This window comes from Rhinolophus sinicus, chromosome 8, assembly GCF_057876585.1.
Source record: "Rhinolophus sinicus isolate RSI-liver-muscle chromosome 8, RSI-T2T, whole genome shotgun sequence".
NCBI lineage: Eukaryota > Metazoa > Chordata > Mammalia > Chiroptera > Rhinolophidae > Rhinolophus > Rhinolophus sinicus.
Window position 1 is genome coordinate 20036049 of NC_142508.1, and position 23161 is coordinate 20059209.

Consider the following 23161-nt stretch of genomic DNA (forward strand, 5'->3'; position numbering starts at 1 on the left):
CCATTCCTTGAAGACAAAGAAGGATCAGGAAGGCTTCTTCAGCTGCACATTCTGTCCTAATGTTCCACACTGAGTTAATTTTCCATTGGATGGTGCTCACTGCTTTTCAAACCTGCTCTGACAGATTTGCTCATGAAGTGGTTGGTGGTATCTCTGCTTGCTCTCTCAAAGTGGTCCAATTTGCAATGCATTTAGTATCTTTTATTAATATGTTTGAAAGTTTGGGATTACTGGTGCTAATATGTAAGATCAAATTTCTATTTCTACTGATCATTTTGTTGGAAGTGGCAGGGATTTTGTTCTTCCTCCAGCTTAAGAATGAATGTCTCCATTGTGTATTTTTTGAGTAGAACTTTTACTGTCTTTCCATTTTATCTATAAACTCATTAATTCATAGTTTCTATCACTCTAGAGCGACTGTGGGTAATTTATATTTCCCTAGAAAAGTGCCCATTTTATTTAGCCTTTAAATCTTATTGGTGAAAGTTTTTGCACCCATTAACATCTCCACATCTATACCTCATTTAACATTCTACATCTATAACAGGTCTCTTTATTATTTCTGATATTTTTGTAACATCTTGACTCATTCTGAAGATGTTGAAGTCTTCTGTTTATTCTCTAAAATCTTGAGGTTAATTTCTTGTCATATTGGGTTTGGTGACTTATGTCAATAAAATATATTTTCCTCAAAACTTCGGTGATATTTTTTCTAGCTCCTCATATTTCTGTTGGATGGTTTGTGTTTGCCTGGCTGTGGATGTATTTTCTAACACCAGGGCTGGCCCCAGAGGATTGTGGAAGCAAAATGATGGTAGACAATGCCAGAAATGTCTATCTGATTATGTCTGGCTTCAGCGATGCATGCATTCACCCTTTCCACTTTGCTCTGAGAACAAATGCAGCTGATGGCCAGGAAAGGAGACGACTCTGTCCAGTTATTCCACATGCACTCACCCAAATCCCTTCCCTGGGGGCCTTCCCAACTGTTTAAATGTGTTACTCTGAGCTTGAGACATCCTTTGCTACCCTTCCCATCTGCCACTCAATCCTCTTCTGTATAACTTTTGGGTCGTGGTTTGCATGAGCCTCTTCTGTTTTCTGTATTTAACTAATTCCTCAAATGATATGGCTAATTGATATGATATTCTGCTTTTTCATCACCATTTTAGACTTATTATATTGTAAAATATATATGACCATTTGAAAGTGATTTGGGTTGGAGAGGGTTCTTATGTTTTGTCAGCCATTTTCATATAATGGCCTTGTTTAGCACTTCCTGTGATTACTGATTTGAAATGTGGTTTTTCATTCTGTGACCAGGGTTAAACATTTCTAAGAAGGTAATATAGTATCTATGTGGATTTAGTCTCCTCTACAAATTTGGGGATTTGTTTGTTTTAGTGGGAATTTTGTGAGGGAATATGTCACTTGCAAAATGTTCTTCTATATGTGTTTAAGGGAAGAGAGAGCTTATAATGGTAGAAGAATGGCCAGATTATACTTTATGTACTAAAATGCAATAACTGGTGGTGGAAAGAACTGAAGAATATAATTAGAAATTTTATTATCTAATGACCTAATTGAAAGGGGCTTTTTAAAACTTGTGATTTGGGTTGTTTTGAGGGTTTTAGATATTTAGTTGTGCCCATGTTTTTCATTTCTGTGGTAGTCATCACCATAGAATGCAAACATTAGGGTTCAGGCATAGCTGAGATGAATCTCTGCAAAAATGTGGATATTTGCATGCTCACATAAATGGCTGTTGATCTCATGTTTCCTTTCGTTAAAAAAAGGATACATCAAAGATAACTTGAAAAGTCTTATATTAAAACTTGAAGCTCTCTGAATGTAAGCAAACTTGGCAATTATAATTAGAATATGCTTAAAACCATCAATCTACAAATATTACTCTTACTGTAGTGTGTATTTTATTATTTGATTCCAGGAAAAGTTGGGAAATTCTGAAGTTTACATAGGCCTATGGAAATTACCCTATTTAAACTTCTGGGAAGAGTCTTACAATTTTCATATTTCATTTTTCCATTAATATTTTATGACTTTTTTATAGGCCTTTGGGATGTACAGCAATGCTAGTAACATATTGTCACCTACTTGCTTTAAAAGATTCCAAGGTGATAAAGGAGTAATGAGTAAATTGTTAGGAAAGCACTCTCAGATAAGGTGACTTTCACCAGAGACTTGAAGAGAGTGAGTTTCATGAATATTTGGAAAAGAGAATTTCAGGTAGTATGCTTGGGATGTTCCAAAAACAGGAAGAAGGTCAGTGCTGTTTCACAGAGGGACTGAGGGGACCTGTTTGGGGAAAAAAAAAAAAAAAAGTGGAGGTGGTGAGAGGCTAGATTGTTTTTTTGTTTTTTTTAAAGAATCACTTTGAGTTTTATGTGCAGAATCAGAGGTAAGAGGATAAGAATGGAAGTTAGGAAACCATTTTAGGAGGCTGTTGCTTTGAAACAATGAGAGTTCCCTTTTGGGCTTGTTATAGTTTGAAAATTAGCAGTATCTTCTAGATATACAAGTGGAGATGTCTAGTATGCAGTTGGAAAAAAAACAAGTCTTCAGTTCATGGGATTTATAATTTTTGGACATAAATATCTAGAGCTGAATATATAAATTGAGAGGTCATGAGCATATAACTGCAGTGAGAGTAGCAAGGGAGTGGTTGGTAAATAGGACGTCAAGCTATTGTGGGAAGGGGGATGAACAAGAAGTTAAAAGCAGAATTCTTAGAGGATATTTTCTTTTTTTCTCCCATCTAGTATCAGATTTTGTTAAATGATACTTTGTTAAATACAGGTTTCAGAGTTCATTGATTCAAAGTGTTAACGCTACCATCAAGATAGCAGGGTTTTTGTTTTTGTTTTTTTAACTTGACATTCTGCTCAGTCACCACATACGGACTTCATCTTAAATCTGGTTCTTTTTGCTTATGGAATGGCTGCCAGGAGTATTTGGTCTACATGTTTTTGTTGTTGTTTTTCTTTTTTTTTTTTTTTCACTTGATGCTAGGAAGAGGAAAGGCTGATTTGTCATGTTATCTGCACATAGAAAAAACATCTGTTCCAAAAGTCCCAGCAAGTGTCTCTTCGCCTCTCCTTGGATTGCATTGGGTCACATGATCATTCCTAAATCTGTAACTGCGGCAAAGATAGAGCTTTCCTGATGGCTGAACAGTTTGATATAAAGGATATCCTGAGAAATGGCAAGAAAAAGAGGAATTTCTAATTCAAAGAAAAATTAGGAACGAGATTGATTAAGGTTAATATTATTAGTATTTCTCAGTCTAATATGAGTAAAATTAGCAGATTACTTGGGTTACATACAAAAAAAAAAACTCTTGATGGTCATCTGACAAAATAAATAACAGGACAAAAAGAATAAATTTTCTTTTCACCATATCCTTTCATTCTAATAGACTTACAAAACTGTTAAATAAATATGCTTCTTGAATTTGGACCTGTTTACACCATCTTAATATGAAAATAAGTAGGAATGGCAAAGTGGTGTTCTCCATCTGTTCTGTTCTGTTCATTGTGCTATACACTCTGACATTGCACGCTGGGTTGAATATACCCTCATTAAAAGGAAGTTTTTCAAACGTGATTATATGGTAATTCTCTTCTGCTTTAATCGTAGGGAAGATATCTTGGACTAATTTTTTATTATTGAGAATTAGATAAAAGTGATGAGAATTAGATAAAAGACCAACACAAATGATATTTTATTCTCTAATTAATACAGTAGTTATAACCCTATCATTCTAACAACACAAAATCTTTGATGGGCAGTTTGTGGGGAGAAAAGACAAACCGTCATTTAGACATAGAAAATTTAACTGTTATTGTACACAAGTGAAATATGGATAAAAACCCTCAATTTTCATCAAGAGGATTCGATGTTTTCCATTTCTTGATAAAAAAAGTATGAACATAATGAATAAATGCAGATTCTATTTAAACTAATAGAAGGAAGATCCAACGAAGTTACAAAATGTCTTTCTGTGTTAAAAATGCATTTTAACCTTAAATGACCCAATTAGTCAAAATAATGATGAATTTAAAAAACATGAAATACCTGATCAATTTTCCATTCTTCAAAACTACTTTTTATGAAAGTGTTAAAGTGTACCTATTTTTATCTCTCATAAAAAGAGGGTAAAGAAAGAGAAAAATATCAGACTAACATATTGCTTCTTGCCACTGTGCCTTCCATCTTTTAGAGTTGGACCATTGTCTTTTCAAGACAAACAAACCATCAATACAATTTTTTAGTCTAAGATTAGATAGAAATAAGGTTTTCTATGTGAGTATTATTGCAGGGTTTTTCAGGACATATCTTCACAGTATAAAATGTAGGGCACGTACGAAAGAGAGACTCTAAACTCAAGACATAAACCCCTACTTCTAAAGTGTTAAGAAGTTGAAATATCCTCGATTTATCTTTCATGCTTGTTAATTTCCAGCAGATCTTTTCCTCTTATTTTTCTTCATCTCCCTTCTGTGTGTGCTGCCTCAATTATACTTGTATCAATCTGAACATAAACTGAGTTCCTTACTTCCTTACTGTAACTCAATAATTTTACTTTGTCAAAGATTTTTTTTAATGGTTGAATGGGGACAGCACAAGCATTAAAGGGTGACATCTCTTTTGAGAATCATGCCTACCTTTTGTTTTTTTTTTATGGTTCTTCTTCAATTTTTCTCTCTCCCCCACCTCTACAGAGAAACCTGAAGAACCAACCATTTTCTTAGACAACCTGGTTCTTACCACATATAGGCACCTGGAGGTCTTGGTTGTTTCCTATAAGCTGGTCAGAGAAACTTTTTCTAAATTAACACTCTGTTAGTGTTTAGGAATGCAGTTGTTTTCATCTCAACATGTATCTTTGGTGTAACTTAATCAAAGGTCATCTCTATTGAGACAGCCTATCTCAACCCTGTGCCTTTTATACATTATGAGCCATCCAGGTGTCACACGGCATAGTCCAAAACAGTGGAACCATCCATCCATTCCTCTTCATGATGAAATTTTGGCTCTTCGTGCTCTCCCTGCTGTTCTTCACACATTTGGATTGACTGTAATGCTAACTTGGCTTTTAGACCTTGATTTTTTTGTTTTCGGCCATTGACTTTTCCTTTAGCGTATGGCTTGTCCCCTAGCATTCCTCTCAGACAGGGCTTTTCACTGCATTTAATTTGAAGGAAATTGGAAATTAGGTACTTTCAGTGTTCATTTTTTATTAGTGAGAATCTTATTTTCACTTTTCTGAAAATTAAACATTTTTATATTGTAGATTTTGTATCAAAAGTTTCTCCTTTGCACCTTTAAAAATTACAACTTGCAATAGTTATTACATTAATTGTTAGTCTTGGAGTAGCTTTTATGCTTCAAGAGACATAGAAAAATAGTAATGAATTGTTTTCGCATATATGACTTCAGTGCCTTATGTAGTTGATTCCATCTTTTTTCCCCCTCATATCTTAAATTGCACTGTACATTCATGTTCAATGTTCTTGATTTGTAGAACGAACTAATTGCTATAGTGAGGGAAAACAGTAGAGGCTCTCTCTATGCAAATAATAGTAAACAATTCTCCCTGCCCTTAATAAGCTTAGGCTGTGGAAGAATGTGTTTGAATCTGATGGCAAAGAATAAGAAGGAACAGTTGAAAATATATTGACATATATATTGATAAATATATGTAATTGATGATGGAGATGAAATGAAAGTAGCCAGATCTCAGGTGGAGGACTTCACTTACTAGGAAGGAGGAACAGTTATCTCTGAGCTGAGTGAGGCCGGGGTAGGAAAGAGAACATGTACCGGTAAGCCTTAGCATACTTTTTCTCAAAAAAGTCTTGCATACTTCTAGTTTATGCATTTATATGAATACAGGGGTGGGAGGGAATATGGGCTAACACCAAATGCTTCCTGCTGAAAAAACTTATGTTAAAAATAGCTTTTTCCTCCTGCAAATACGTATCTACAGCTGATATTTGAGTTCAAATTTAGCCTTGGAAATATTTTGAATTATTATTGTTTTGCACTGAGGTGGTGTCACTTAAATGAAATGATCATAGGCATGAATCAGATATTAGCAGAGGATTCACATTTAACAATATCTTGTCAAAACTTATGAGACCTTAACCAAGACTGGAACGGGGAGGGCCTGTAGGTGGACCTCTTATGTCCCATGTCAGTTGTGAAAGCCCTACAGGAAGAACTGTATGGTTATAACAAAGATATGTGGTTGTAGCCCCCTCGCCCCCTTACCTTTTCCCTGCATAAAAGGGCTTCCTATTGTTTGCCTCTCTTTTTCCAAGTGGCTTGTCATGGCTGCACGTTCTCGATTACAAACCTTCCTACCGGCCCCCCACCCCGACTAAATCCCTTTTGCTGAAGAGCCTGACCCACTTTTTGCGGTGGACAGTCTTACTAATTACACCACAAAATCATAGCCCTACAGACAGGCAGAGTAGAATGTACTTTTGGGTGATCGCTTAGGGGAGAGGGAGAGGGGGAGGGGGAGGGGGAGGGGGAGGGGGAGGGGGGAGGGGGTGGGGGGAGGGCGTGGGGGGAGGGGGGAGAGGGGGCGACGGAGAACTGGAGGTTAAAAGAAGTACCGGTCCACAGGAGCTTCCAATCTACTTAACGAATCTCAAATTCGGCCCTGGTGTTGGAATAGTTTTTAATTGGTTACAGGATTTGGAAATCAGGCCCCGCCTCCGCTACGGGTTCCTCCAGCCCCGACAGCGGGAAATTGACGGGAGGGGCGGAGCTAAGGGGAGCGGCGAGAATTCCGGGCGGAGATCGTACCTTTGTCTCACCATCCCCCGGGCACCGCACCCTCTACGTATTTTGTATTCCAGGGCGTCTTCGAGGTAGGGAACCAACACGCAGTGCGTTCTCAGCGGGCGCGGGAGCGAGCGGCCCTTTAGCTCTAGCTGTCGTGTACGCATGCGTGGGAACTGAGCCGCCGGCGTGCGTGTGACGTCACCGGCGCGCCCGTCTAAACTTCTGCTTTAGAGCGCGGCGGGTCAATGCCTTGGTCGATTTGCCCTTGGTTGCGTGAATACCAGGTGGGTTGGGACCTGACCTGGTATTCGGAAGAGGCTGACTTACTCTAGAACAGTATGTGATGTAGTTCTTGCGGAGAAACTCTTCATACGTGTCTTTATCGTGAGCCTGCTGTGTTTCGCATGTTCCCTGGCGTTTTGGGAGCAGCTTACTTGAGTTCATCCATGTTCCCGCCCTCACGGAGCTCTACTGGCTTGCGGAAGGTTGGTGCATACACATTAACAAACATTAACTATTGGCAACTAGTGCATCCCCCAGTCAAGAGTTTTGAGAAATATGATTGAACTTGCAATGCGCAAGTTAACGTCAGTTAAATAGTCGTTTCTTTCGATTGCTGGAGGGAGGAGGCCACAGATATGTTTTGGAGTAATTTGCTTTTGGTGTCCAGTTTGCGTACACAGCAACTTGACATTAAAACTGTCAAAGGGGTTAAAAAACGAAACCAAAACTTTTCAACGCCCCCCCCCCCCGCCCCCTTCCTCAGTAGCTTGTATATTTTCAAGCACAGTGTAGGGCAATTGTTAGCGCGGTTTTAACAGATCTTAAAACTGGCCTTTCGAGGTACTTATTTAAATGCAAAACTAAGTAGAAAGGGGTTAATTAAGTTTCAGTGCTTTAGGAGGATGCGTATATTGATCCTTGTAATAAAATTTATAATCATCCACTGTCCTTCCCTAACCCCCAAACAATGACTAACTTATAGGAAAAGAACAGCACTGGTCTTTGTGTTTCAGCAGCCAGATACCAACTTCCCAGGTTGAATTGGCTTTGGACAGCATTGTGAAGCAAATCTGCTATGCCACTTGAATTAATAAAAGAAGTCAATGGGGTGCCTCAAGTTGAGCCGCTAACTAAACTGCAGAAAATACATTTCAGATCCCTGCAGCCAGGCTGTGATTATAGCGGGAAATATATCCAGGTAAGAGTTTTCATAACACAGAATAGTTATCTTTTGCTTTTAGCAGATTGTCAGGTGCCTGTATGTGGCTTTTCTTTGAATTTCTCCTGCTTGTGGGTAACTGAGCTTCTTGCATCTGTAAGTCATTGTTTGTTTGTTTGTTTGTTTTAATCAGGGAAATTATAGGCTAATGTTTCTTGGAATCTTTTTTTTCCTCTCACATTATTACTCCTTTTTCCTAACATGTTAATCACATGTATATTTGTATGTTAGGCTGTTAGCTATTGTCCTATAAGTCTCTGAGGTACTGTTCCTTTTTCTTCAGTATTGTTCTTTTTTTGGTGGAGAGGGATTTTCAGATTGAGTAATTTCTGTTGATCTGTCTTCAAGTTCACTGAACCTTTTTCCTGCCATATCCAATATTCTGTTAGACATATTTAGTGAATTTTTCATTTTTGTTATTCTACATTTAAGTTAGGGACTAAGGAGAGAATGACGGGAGGGAAGTGAGGAGCTTATTAGTAAAATGGGTCTGATAATAAAATAAAGAGAAATAATGCTACATGTCAGTTTTACCCTTCTAATCAAGATACTCCATGTAGACATTTGTTTATCTTTTATTCTGTTTATTTTTCCATTTTCCTGGTGTTTTATTTCAGAGGAAATAAAGTTTTCTATATTAGTTTTTTTCTGTTTTCTTCTTCCAGCTGCAGTGGGTTTTCACCAAAGCTTTAAGATTCATAGGTTTGTTGCCCTTCTCCTAGCATTTTAAGGACTTGGTTCTGGAAGAAAGATCCAGGCAGGGTTTCTTGCCTTTCCTGCAGTAACTGCTACCACCCTTACCCTGCTGCTGGCCTGGATCTTGTCAGGTTTGTGGAGAAGAGCTCGTAAGTGGGTATGAATTCCCCTTGTGTTTGCAGCTCCCAGAGGCTCCCTATCTTTTCACTAGCCCATACTAGGCCTTTAGCAACTCACTAAAAATGTTAGATGAATTTTTCTTAACAGATGTCAGGCAGCATTTGCCATTTACCTCAGGTAAGCAAGTGCTTACTGCCTATCTCTCGTTGGAGGGCTTTTCTTTACTTAGATTTCTGGTTGGTTGTGGTCCTGTGACTTCAGCTCACTTGCCTCCCATCTCTCGTTGGAGGTACTTCTCTTTTTCTAGATTTCTCATTAGTTGGTTACCGACTTTAACTGTGGTGGGTGAAGAAAATTTTTGAATTTGCACATTATCCAACATTTTTTTTGTTCTTTCCAGCTTCCTACTTCCTAAGTGGAACTATTTACCTTTACTTTTTTTTTTTTTTTTTTTTTTTTTACTGAATTTATTGGGGAGACATTGGTTAATACAATTCTATAGGTTTCAAGGGTACATTTCTGTAATAAATCATCTGTATATTGCATTGTGTGCTCACCACCCAGAGTCAGTTCTCCTTCCATCACTATATATTTGACCCTGTTTTCCCTCTTCTACCACCCTCCCCATTACCCTCTGGTACCACTAAACTGTTGTCTGTGTCCATGAGTTTTTGTTTGTTTGTTTGTCTTGTTCCTTTTTGCTTTCAGTTTCATATACCACATATGAATGAATGTAAACTGGTACAGCCACCATGGAAAACAATATGGAGGTTCCTCAAAAAATTAAGACTAGGATTGCCATATGACCCAAAAATCTCTTTTCTGGGTATCTACCCCAAAAATCTGAAAACATTTAGCCATGAAGATACGTCACTGATGTTCATTACAGCATTATTCACAGTGGCTAAGACATGGAAACAACCAAAATATCCTTTGATAGATGACTAGATAAAGAAGATATGATACATATACACAGTGGACTCTTACTCAGCCATAAGAAAAGATGAAATACTGCCATTTGTGACAACATGGATGGATCTTGAGATTATTATGCTAAGCTAAATAAGTCAGAAAAAGTCAAGAACCATATGACTTCACTCATATGTGGGATACCTTTACTTTTGAATGAATCGTTATAGATTGCTGATAGTCATATTTTTAATTTTTCTGATTCCTGTCATTTAAGTAAAATTGATGTGTGAACAAAACATTTTTTGTTGTTGTTTTATCAAAGTCTGGAATATTAGTGTGGGAGATATGTATTATAGAATCTGTTTAAACTTTATTAAATAAATTGTATTTCTGTGTGGATGTTTTCAAAGAGCCCTATAATGTATTAGGTTGGTGCAAAAGTAATTGCAGTTTTTGCAATTATTTTTAACCTTTTAAACCACAATTACTGTTGCACCAACCTAATATTTGTTCATAGAATCATTAAATTTAGAGCCAGAGGAAATTATAGAAACTACCCAGATTAAATACTTTATTTTATGTGAGATTCTGATTAAATAACTTTTTAGGCTGACAGAGTTGGTTAGTTACACAGGCAGAACAAAGACTAAATTGTATTTGTCCATTGATTTGTCCACATTTTCCTTAATTATGAGATTATCATTTTCTACTTAGAAATTTAGTAAGTTTTAATTTCTTCGTAGGAACAAACTTAATGTTTTTCGTAGTAGAGAACAGTATTACATGTAAAAATTAGCTGACGTTAAGCTAGTTTATCTTTATATGTAAAATGAGTAGTTGATATTAGTTAACTAATACGATTTTTTAAGAAATTAAATTATGACTCTAAAGTATTTTTAGGTCCTCTGATTTTTCTCTAGAAAAATCACTTTCATCTTACAAGTAATGACTGATTTCTTGAAAGATAGTAAGTTCATGGCCTTTAAAAAAATTACTCCAATTTTTACTTATATCTTGGTGTTCTAATAGGCTCTTTTGGCTTTTTGTGTAACTTTTTTTCTCTCATTTCAGGGAAAACTTTCACATATCTCTTCTTTAACTTATGGTGGAAACAGAATAGCTACTTTAAATGTTGAACTACAAGGTATATAATAGAATAAGACCATTTGTTTGACTTTTTCCCTGTAATCTACAAATAGGTAACTTTGTATATATGTACACACATAGATAAATACACACAAGCACTATTTTTCTTATGATATAATTTAGTCTTAGCATTTGGCCCTGCTGCAGTGGTTATAAGAGGTGACTTCTGGAGACTAGATTATGGATATTTTTTTTTTCCCAAAGCCTAGAAGATCCAAATGAAGTTACTTGTAGAATATTCATTTCTTATTCCCAAGTAATTTTCATTTTTAAAATCACAGATAGCTTGGTCTACACGAACTGCTTTTTTACTCTTTGATATATACCCATATATATGGGGGGGAGAAGACCATACTTGTCTAGATTAAAACTTAATACACCGATAACTATAGATTACTAGAAGTTAAGTAAAAATGAAATATTTTGGGGTGATATATGATGTACTATAAAAATTGAATAATTAGTACCTTATTCAATTCTTTTGATTATAATTGGGAAAATAAATAGAAAGTGCATTATGTGATGTTAATGTGATATTTACAGAAATTTGCAACATGGGTTCTAGTTGAAACTTGTTATAATTTTGGTTTTAATGCCTAATAGCATTGTATACATTGTTTTTGCAATTAAGTATTACAGTAAACTAAAAGTGACTCTTAAATATTTTAATTATTCATAACTATCTTACAAAGTAACTATTATTTTTATGTGTATAAAATTGCTGTATCTAATTGTTTTTCTGTGTGTGTGTTTTTCTCTATAGAACAAGAAAATTCAAATTCTGAGATCAGCACCATCAATGTATCATTTTTTGGAAAATTAGCAAAGGACTGTGCAAAAGTTTTCTATAAAGGGGTAAAATATTTTCATATTACTGTATTATTTTAGAACTGGATTTAGAATTATTGATGATACATGCATCCTACAGACCTTTTTTAGAGATAACATAATATATTTGCAGGTATATAAAAAATAATACTTAAAAAAGCAACATCTTTAAAATTGTAATGATTCTATGAAGTTAGTAAAAGTTACATTAATATAAAATGGGACAATTTTTCTTACCACTTCATTTTAATTTTTAGTATTCAATAGAATGTCTTAACGATATGTATGTTTCCCCTCATATAAAAATAGTTCTTACTAAGAAATAACATGAGCGATAACTCTGTATGTTTGTAATATTTTCTTCTAGTTGTTTTAGAAATACATGCCTGCCAAATCCTCCACAAAAGGCTACCAAATCGAACCCAACAGCATATTAAAAGTAGACACCATGACCAAGGGGGATTTATCCCAGGAGTGCAGTTTGACTCAAGATAAAATCAATCATTGTAATATATCACATTCATAGAGCAAAGGAAAAAAGTGATCGTTTTAATTGATGCAGAAAAGACATTTGATAAAATCCTACACCCATTCATAATCAAAACACTTAGGAAACTAGGAATAGAAGGAAACTTCCTCTACATGATAAAGGGCAATTATAAAAAATCCACAACTAACATCAACTCAATGGTAAAAGACTGAAAGCTTTTCCCTAAGATTAGGAACAATACAGGGATTCTCACTTTCATCACTGCTATTCAACATTGGATTGGAAGTTCCAGACAGAGTAATTAAATAAGAAAAAGAAATAAAAGACATCTAAATTGTATAGGAAGAATTAAACCATTAGTTCTCAGATAACACAATCCTATATTTGAAAACCCCAAAGAATCCAAAAGGAAGCTACTAAAGCTAATAAATGAATTCAGCAGTGTTGCAGGGTACAAGATCAACAGACAAAAATCAGTAGTGTTTCTCTATAGATACAATGAACAATCTGGAAATGAAAGTAATGAAAATTCCACATGTGATAACATCTAAAGGAATATCATACCTAAGAATAAATTTAACAAATGGGGTAGAAAACTTGTGCACTGAAATTTAAAAAACATTACTAAAAGAAATTAAATAAGGCCTAAATAAATGGAAAAACCTGCATTTTCCTGGATAGGAAGACTTAATAGTAAGCTGTCAGTACTACCCAAAATTATCTACAGATTCAGTGCAAATTCCAACCCTTGTTGCAGAAATGGAAAAGTTGATTCTCAAATTCTTAAGGTGTTTCAAGGGGCCTGGAATATTGAAACAATCTAGAAAAAGATTAGCAAAGTTAAAGGACTCATGCTTCTTGGTTTTAAAACTTACTACAAAGATAATATAATCAACAGTATGGAAATGGCATAAAGATACATGTGTATACAAATGGAATAGAATTCAGGGTCACGAAATAAACCCATATATCTGTGGACAGTTGAGTTTTTAAATTTATTGGGGTGACATTGGTTAGTAAAATTAACCAATGTTAGTAAAATTAACCAATGTTAGTAAAGTTTCAAGTGTGCATATCTATAACATCATCTACGTATTGCACTGTGTGTTCACCACCCAGAGTCAGTTCTCCTTCTAATCACCATATATTTGACCCCGTTTACCTTCTTCTACCACCCTTCTCCCGTTCCTCTCTGGTAACCACTAAACTATTGTCTGTGTCTATGAGTTTTGGTTTCTTTGTTTGTTTATATTGTTTATTTGTTCCTTTCAGTTTTATATCCCATATATGAGCGAAATCATATAGTTCTCTACTTCTGTCTGACTTAGTTAGCGTATGATAATTTCAAGATTGAACCATGTTGTCGCAAATGGCAGTATTTCATCTTCTCTTACGGCTGAGAAATATTCCATTGTGTATGTATACCACATCTTCTTTATCCAGTCATCTGTTGAAGGACACTTTGGTTGTTGACGTGTTTTGGGCACCATGAATAATGCTGCAATCAATATAGGGGTAATATATCTTTATGGATAAATGTTTCTGATTTTTTAGGTAGATACCCAGAAGTAGTATTGCTGGGTCATATGGTAATTTTATTCTTAGTTTTTTGAGAAACCTCCATATTATTTTCCATAATGACTGTACCAGTCTGCATTCCCACCAGCAGTGTATGCGGGTTCGTTTTTCTCCACAGCCTCTCCAACACTTGTTATTACTTGTCTTGTTGATAATAGCCATTTTAACAGGTATGAGGCGGTAGTATTTCATTGTGGTTTTGATTTGCATTTCCCTAATAGCTAGGGAAGTTGAGCATCTTTTCATATATCTCTTGGTTTTTTTACGTTTTCTTGACAGAAGTGTCTGTTCAGATCCTATGCCCAGTTTATAATTATATTGTTTGTTTTGTTGTTGTTGAGTTCTTTATATATTTTGGATATTAGTTCCTTATTGGAGGTGTTGTTTGCAAATATCTTCTATTGGGTTGGTTGCCTCATTGTTTTATTGATGGTTTCTTTTGCTGTGCAGAAGCTTTTTAGTGTGACATAGTCCCATTGATTTATTTTTGCTTTTCTTCCCATTGTCTTTGAGATCAAATTCACAAAATTCTCTCTGAACCCAAGGCCCATATGTTTAATACCTATGCTTTCTTTTGTGCAATTGTTTCAGGTTGTTATGTTTAGGTCTTTGATCCATCTTGAGTTAATTTTAGTAGATGGTGACTGAGAGCAGCCTAGCTTCATTGTTCTGTACGTGGCTTTCCAAACACTTAACCTCCATTCAACCTTTTTTGTTTATTTTTAAAGATTAAAACAATCATTTAAAATCTTTAAATCTTAAAACGAGGATAATAGTACGTTTCTGGATTGTTGTCAGTGTTAGAAATTACCTACTACAGGTACTTAGTAGGACGTCAGTACGTGGCACCTATTACTATTACTGTTACAGTTTTAGTGCAAGTATACGCGGCCCCAGCCAGTGAGGTAGAGCAGGGCGGAGGAGGGAGATCTGGGCCTGAGCCCAGGAGTTTGGCGTGTGGTCCTTACTTTTTCTGGGTAATTGTTGGATTTTGAACAACGATTGAATGTCTCCAGATCTGAATGTAATCAAATATAAAATTTGAGGGTATTAGATTAGCTGAGAATTCTAAATTGTTCTGGCATACTATGGTTTCACACAATGTGATGATTATAAATAATTTTTTTTGCAAAACTTGTCTTTGAAGTCTAGGATAAAGATCCATTTCCAGGAAACTGTCAGAACATCTACCTTTTAATTTTCTTGTACAAGAATTTTGGAAATAGATTGCCAAACTCCAGTTTTGTCTTTTTTCTAAAGCTTCTGTGAAGAGTTGGAAATTAATTTTTTTTCCTAATTTAAATTTAAACAAAGAAAAGGAGAATCAGTATACTGTTTTTCCCCGTGAAAAGCTGTTATTAAGTCAGTGGTATTAATATGTTAAAATCTTACTTTAGAATTTGAGGAAATAAGATAGCTGTCATGCAGTTCATGTCCCCAAACTCCTAGAACAGTTCAGCAGACTGTTTCTCTCAGAATAATAGAGTAATTTTAGATGACTAATTTTAAAAACTTGATTTAGGTATAGTTTTAATCTAGTTGGAATGGCACAGCGAGGTTCTAGAAGCAAATAATATTAACAAACGTGTTACCTCAGGCCATTTGGGCGGGGCAGGAATCATAAGCGCTGTGTAATTATCTTGATGAGGCAGTTCTGTGGGTGGGTCAGTGAAGACTCCTTGTCATTACTGTTATTATTCCTGTTATCATTCTTGCCCTTGACAAAGGCCTGACTATTTCAGCTTAGTTAAGATAATTAATATTCATAATGACAGTTTTCAATTATTAAGAATTTAGTGTTTAAAAAAGCCCAAAATCTGAGATACCAGGGGTGCACGTGCACAGAGAATGGTCATGTGAAGGCAGAAAGAGGGCAGCCATCCGCAAGCCAAGGAGAGCGGCCTCAGAGATAACCAAGCCTGCTGGCAAGTTGATCTTGAACTTCACCTTCCAGAACTATGCAAAAATAAATTTCTGTTGTTTAAAAAAAAAGCCTGGTATCCTGCTGGTTTTTTAAGGAAGATATTCTTTAGAAATGACAAGATGAAGACAGAGAGGGAGGGAAGGAATATGAATGAAAGACTATTAGGAAGGTATTGCACAGGGGAAGATTCAGTTACTTAGATAGCTTTACAATTTTTTTCTTTGAACTAGAAAACTTTACCACAATACTTTGTGGTGAAGTGAAAACAAACAATTTATTGACTAGTTTGCGTAACAGATATTTCCCCTGACTCCTCATCCTTCCAAAAGAGAAAAATCCAAACCCAAAAACAAATAGCATTAGCAGTTTCCTTATTTTTTTCTTAAGAGTATTATATTCGTATGGTACTTCACAGATTGCAAAGTACTTCCATATATTTGATAAACATAGTAACCTCTAGTAACCATCCGTGGTGAAGGTCCTTAGTATTGTGAAGATATAACCATTGTAAGGCTAAGGTTTGTTATAGAACTTGTAGTAAGTGGAGAAACTACTCTGTCTCCACAAATACATTCTTTTTCTGTCTCAGGGAGATATAGTGGTCTTGCAGGTATTTGGCTTCAAAGATTTTGTTATGTGGTTATGGTTTTGAAAACATTCAAAACCATAAGGAAGCCTTTTCCAAAGTATCCTGAAAGTTTAAAAAATACATCACAAAACTGTCAACATTATAGACATTTATTAATGCATTTGTCCCATTTCTGTAAGATTAGTTCTGAAAGAGGAGGTAGAATAGTACCCTTCTTGGAAGTCAGGAAATCTGTATTCTTGTCTTTATAACTAATTAGCTGTATGTGACTTTAGGCTGTTCCTTTATCCTCTCTGGCCCTTATTTTCTTACCTGAAAAATGAAGGTGTTTGATTATATGATCTCTGAGATCCTTTTCAATTTGTAAAATGTTAAAGAGTCTAACGAGTGAGTTTTGTAGTAGATGCACAACTTATTTTATTTACGATTTAATGAAGTTATTCTCTTTATACGTATTTGTATATTTGGTTATTCATTTGGTTGTCTAAACACTTGTTGAATGTTTTCTGTCTTCTGTGCTAGATGTCAGAGATATCTTAACTGAATAAGACAGTTATGGACATTCCCATTATGGAAAGTGTTCAGTGGAGAAGAGTAGAATTAAATCACTGTTATGAAATTAATTGCTGTAGCCAGATGTAATATGTAACCATAAAGATTGAGTAGCAGAATGAGAAAAGTAGCAAAAAGAGTGAGCACAGGGGTACTGGGAAGAGTGGATGGGTCAGTCAGGAAGAACAGCATATCCAAAGGCCCTGAGTGAGGATCCTGAATGCCAAAGAATTGTGAGAAGGCAGAATCCCAGAGGGAGGCCCACAGTATGTGGCTGGTGACATGGGTGGGCATCAGATTATTTTTTTAGTCCATTTAAAGATTTTGGTTTTTCTGCTAATATTACACAGATTGCTTCCAATTATATCCTTGGTGTTACATGATCCAAAAAGTGCTAATACTATGAAAAACACTTTTTATACCAGAGAAACATTTTCTGTCAATCACTACACTTAGTGACATCAGATCCCTGGCTTTTCCCTGTGTCCTTTCACTTTTTAACAGTCTTTTAAAATATGATATCCTAATAAGATTTGCAAGGTTCATTTAGTGAAAATTACTTAATGCCTGTTAAAGTCAGGTAAGTGTTTTTCTTTTTCGATTGGCAATCATTTCATATTTTCTATGTGTTTTTCATGCTCAAGTGTAACAACTTGAGAATTTTTAATATATTGTCTATTAAAAATTAGCAAATTAATACACTAATCTTGTAGTTTATATTTTTGCTATTCACCTATTTGCTTTTTATTTCCACCACTTTATGTTCTTCATTAGGACATATTATCATGTAAAAACCATATTTGTTAAACGTGCAGTAAGTTGTCTGGTTTGTTTTTGCCTTTTAATTGTTAATTTTTCAAGAACACTTATTTATGTTAAAAAGATCTGTACTGAATTTGTTAATTTTCTTTGAGACTGGTTCGTTATAGAAATATTCGTGTTGGCTAAACTAAACAGGAAATTGTTTCATGACAAGGGCTTACTCTTTCTAAGGCACTGTGACAGGAGAGTACAGACGCAAAAGGGAAATAACCCATTTGCTGATATGTGAGTAGCCGGAATTAGTTCAAATATTTCAGACCAAATGTGTTTTCACTTTTACAGTGTTCATGCACGGATATTGATAAAGCCTTATCGCTTTTAGTAGCATGGTATTCTCAGGCTTGTTTCCTAAGACTTTTAGCAGATTGAGATCAACACTCTGATATAGCAGAATATACTGTTAGCACTGAATGTGTAATTCCCATTCTTGTTTGAACGGCTTCTGTATGCTCTTCTCAGAAGCTTAGAACTTAGAACAATGCATATTAAATCTCATTTTCAACTCACTCTAATGAGTGTTTGTACAAACTAATACTGCCTACTATATATTTATCTTTCTTATCCTCTGTGTGTGTGAATTAATTTAAAGGCCATTATGACTTGTAAATTCATGGGAATGTCCTTTAATCAGTATTAATTCATGTATTCAACAGATAGTTGTTGAGCAGTGAATGTGAGCAGAAGCCTCTGCCTGTCATTTGTGTGGAATATACAGATGGGTAATACATCATTCTTAGTCCCAAGGGTCTTACTGGTTTAACGGCATTAAAACCATTAAGAAAGGTTTATGAGCAACACACAAAGTGAAAAAGATTAAAAAGCTGTGTAGGAGAGTTCAGAGGAAGGAAGAATGATTTTTTCGGGGAGAGGGATACAATCTAAGATAGACCTCACAAGGAAGAAGCATTAACAGCCCAGACTTCAAAAGATAGATAGGGTCAGATGTGGGCAAAAGAGAAAAATGCTCTTTATTCTTAGTGGGGGCTCAGAATAAGCCAAGAGTCTATGTGGAAAAGCAGTAGGCATGTAAGAGAGTCTGACGTGTGTGGTATTGAATGGAAGTATATGGAGATAAAACAGACAAGGTCAGTTAGGATGAGATCACTGAGGGCCTTCAATGCAATTTATGTATGTGTATTCAAATATAAGCTCATGTTTATAAATACAATAAACACGTTTTTCTTTCCTTAAAAATATTTTTGGTCATTTACATTTTGAATGTATGGTAGAGGGTAAGTCATAACTTTTTACTGAATTTTGTTAATAATGTTAGAGTAGACTTTTGAAAAAATTTTTCTTGGGAATGCTGATGTTCAGCTTTTATTAATTCCCTTTATAAAACGTTTTCTCCATCATAAAAGAAACACCCATTCTAAAAAAAAAGTTTAGATTATACAGGAAATACAAAGAAAAACGTGCATCTGTATCCCTAATACTTGCATTTTGGTGTATTTCTTTCCATATAATATTTATGTTTAAGAGATTTTTAAGTAAAATAGACAGTAACATGAGGTAGGTTATTTTTTGTGCTCGTAAGAGTATTTAGAACCGATAAACCAATGACTCATCTACTTCTATTTCCTGTGTTAGTTTCACTGAATAACTAAATCTTACACTAAAATCTTAATTTTTCATTTAAATCAGAGTGTATTGGTCTGATAAAAATTGAAAGCATTCCATAGTTTTCAGTTTGTAAAAATAATTTATTCCAAAAGTAATCTTAATGTATATTTTTTCCCCTTTAAAATTGCATAAAACATGGTATAAATGTAGAAAATCTTCCATGAGAATGAAAATTTTCTTCCATATAACTATGAAGACTTGTGGTTATTTAGCATTATCAGCACAGACACAATTGTATTGGCAATCTCACCTGAAGAAAAAAAGAAAATTCAGAAATTGGCAGAGCTAAACTGTCTGCATAGGGCCAGGGATACTGTGTTTCCCCGAAAATAAGACCTCGCCGGACAATTACCTCTAATGCATCCTTTGGCACAAAGATTAATATAAGACCCGGTCTTATTTTACTATAAGACCAAGTATATAATGTAATGTAATATAATATAATACTGGGTCTTATATTAATTTCTGCTCCAAAAGACACATTAAAGCTGATTGTTTAGCTAGGTCTTACTTTCGGGGACACACGGTTTTAGAAAGGCAATATAAGATCCTTCCATTGATTTAGACTGTTTACGGAGGGCCTACTTTGTGCCAAACCCTGAAGATACAAAGCAGATTCCTGTCTTCAAGGTGCTCACAGCCGCATAGTGGATTTAAATAGAATCCTGGGGATTGACTCCAGCAAAGCAAAAATGAGTAACGCAGAAGACTTCCACTTGGTAGAGATTATTGAAGGAAGCTGCGTAAAGCCCGGGAATTTTTATGTATTTTAAGATTTTGGTGGTAAAATTAGAGGAGTAAGAATATGTATGTATATATTATATATATAATGCAGCAAGAACTTGTTGAACTAGAACTTGTTGAGTGTATATGTTCTAGTATTTGGAAAATAAGAGAGATTTAACTAAAGAATGAGAAGGGCAGGGATAAAGAGAGAATGACTTCTTATTACTATTATAAACCTCAGTAGAAAGAAAAATCTCAATTCTTACTAGTTTATAAATAGTAATTTCTTATTTACTTCTCATAACCTGGATTTATAGGTACATATGTACCTTTGTAACAATGTGGAGTTCTCGTACTAATGACACATCTTTCTCAAAGTAGTCTCTCAACTCCGAGATTGTTTCATTTAAATTCTAGGCTTAATACTGTTGGATCATCTGTTTTCTCTTCATTGTGTTTACTCATACAAACTTATTGATAAAAATTGAGATAAACATTGATTTTTGAAGTCCCATTAAATAAAATTGTCTAAGTGATTTAGTCAGTGTTTTCCTGGTCCATGACGGGGGGCGTTATACCCATCTATTTTGGGTATAACATTGATACCCTTTTAAAGGAGGTGGTTGGCTCAATCTTATATTTAGAAAGCATTAAATAACATTAGGCTAATAGTTTCCCATTTTATAGAAAGGATTACTGTTTTTAAATAATAAAAAATAAGGATTTATATGGCATTCAGAATTATAGACGTTTTGATAATTAAAACCATTTTTTTCCTAAATAGGACACCATTGCAGTGACTGAATTTATTGTTTTGTCATCTTCATCTACAAGCAGAGATGGGGGATGTGGCTTAGTTTTGAAAGCATTTGAGGACTTGCCATCGACTGTTTATGTAAGTGTGTAACTTTTAGTCTCTATTCGTATTTTGGTTTTAATGAGCTAAGGTGATGGAATAGAGGTAGTAGTATATTTCTGTTTTTCTGCAGCTAAACTATTTAGTCTGACTGAATTATTTTAGTTTAATATTTTACGTTAAAAAAAAAAAAAAAATTCTTTTCTTGGCTTTGTGTTCTGAATGACTCCAGGTAGAAAAGAAAGATCCCTTAAACATAGTTATTTATTGAGGAAAAATTTATTCTTTATGAAGGTGCTCATCCTCTCCCTCTTCACCTCTTCCTTCTCCCCTCCCTACCCTCAACACACATATTTAGAGACTACCTATGTGGTGAAAGCTGTCAGGTAGAGACGTAGAATTGGGCCAAGCCATGTGCTTGCAGGCCATCATCTGCCTGGTTTTTTCCAGCATGCACAAGGGCATTATATGGGCTAGGGGTGGTCCTGTGATACTGAAATTAATGAAGTAGACTAAAGCTTAGCTTAGACAATTTGCACATGTCACTCTTAATTTGTAAGCCATAACTTTATGCCATTCTGCTGAGTTTGACTATTATACAGTTAAATGTATAGTTTTACTACAATTAAAGGTCTGTAATCACGTTGGAAGTTGTTTCTATACAAATACACCCTTCTTTTTTGTTTTTCAGGTTTATGTTAAATCCGTAAGAGGTTTTTCTACACAATCAATGTCTTTGGTAAGATGATATTTACTTTAGTTTAAAATATGTACACACATACGCAGATACACACATGTATATATACATATATATATTCGATCCACTCTATAGTCTGATTTTAAAATAGTATCAATACAATGGGAAAACATAATCTCTTATTTTTTTGATATTTGATGTTACATTCAAGTTATACATTTACCTAGTAATTAATATCTGGTCATTCTGCTGTCTGGAATATCTGGTGATATATGTGTATAAGCTACATACATAAGAAAGGCTAAAATGGAAAAAAAGCTTTCTTATGTGAAGACACTGGGATTTTTACTATTTTTAAACCTCAGGCAAATGTATTTCTTTTGTTTTTTCAGCTTCTATTTAAACAGATTGTTATGTCCTGAATTATGCAATTTAAGTAAAGAAGTTTATTATATTTGTCACACATTTTGCTCTTTTTTGTCCTTTTGCTCAGTATTTTATAAAACTTCGCTATCTCCTAACAATAGGAAGGTTCCCACCTGTATAGGTGCGCTACTCTGTAGCTGAGTGAAAATGGGAAGAACTAATACACTGGTCAAGTTTAATGTTAAGTTTGTGTTCTGTTGTCTTAAACCTTTAGTTTCTAATGAACAGAGTCCAGGGACTTGGTTCCAATGGACAATGACTATGAGATACAGGTTTCGGATTCTGAATAATGCTATAATAGTATCATTTGAATTTTTGATTTAAGGAAACTGGAACCAATAAGAGGGTTGATCTACTTTTAAAAAAATGTGAATTAGCCCTGGGTATTAGTATTTCTCAAAATTATTATAAATAGTTCCACTTCAAATATTTAAAACATCCATGAACCCACAAATAAGGCAGAAATAAACAAAGAAGCTTCCGAACTCGGCAGATACGGTTCTTCAGAAAGCCCAGGTATTCTGAACTATTAGAATATGCCTTAGCTGCTGTGTGCACATATACTGGCTTCAATTTACATGGGAAGCCAAATTATAATTAAGAAGTATTTGTTGGTCATGAATTAATGGTTATGAATTAATGCCTGTGTTGGTTGTGGTCATTGAGCTGTGCTGCCCTTCCCCCTCACCTCTGCATTAGGGAGATACTTCTTAAGACAACATACTGGGTCCAGTTATTTTGTCAGCTGAGCACATACATATCTTCTTTTCTGTCCTATATACTGACCATGATTCTTTCATCGTTGATGTGCTACAACATTTTTTTTTTACAACAAGGTTTGATGCGATTTCTAAGCCTTTGCCCTTCTTATGTTTGACCTGAGGGATTAGCTTCCTTGAAAGAGCCAACTAATTCATTTTGACTTGATATGAAAAATTTTAACTCTTAGTGTAATAGGTATCCTTATTTCTAATTGGGGATGGAATGGGTGGGTGATGGGGCCAGACGTCTGAACTCTTTTACAGATTATTTGACTAATATGCACACATATCCTTGTAAATCACCTTCTGTTCCTTCCAAACTTATATACAGTTATTTCAGAAACATTTTTTTTCTCTTATTACCATTTTTAATGTCT

The 23161-nt window shown here is 35.0% G+C and overlaps 1 protein-coding gene across 6 annotated transcripts in view; it reads left to right on the plus strand.

Annotated features, from left to right (window-relative positions):
• The first annotated feature begins 6962 nt into the window (after nucleotides 1-6962).
• Nucleotides 6963-23161, plus strand: part of POT1 (protection of telomeres 1) — a 73560-nt gene continuing 57361 nt past the window's right edge. The window contains exons 1-6 of one of the 6 annotated variants that reach the window (XM_074315648.2): nucleotides 6963-7100; nucleotides 7833-8017; nucleotides 10838-10910; nucleotides 11676-11767; nucleotides 20829-20939; nucleotides 21592-21639. In XM_074315648.2, the coding sequence (XP_074171749.2) occupies nucleotides 7895-8017; nucleotides 10838-10910; nucleotides 11676-11767; nucleotides 20829-20939; nucleotides 21592-21639 (447 nt within the window). In that variant the 5' untranslated portion in view covers nucleotides 6963-7100; nucleotides 7833-7894. Of the gene's footprint in view, nucleotides 7302-7832; nucleotides 8018-10837; nucleotides 10911-11675; nucleotides 11768-20828; nucleotides 20940-21591; nucleotides 21640-23161 lie in introns of all 6 variants that reach the window. The other 5 variants (XM_074315647.2, XM_074315651.2, XM_074315650.2 and 2 more) reach the window with 5 other exon arrangements.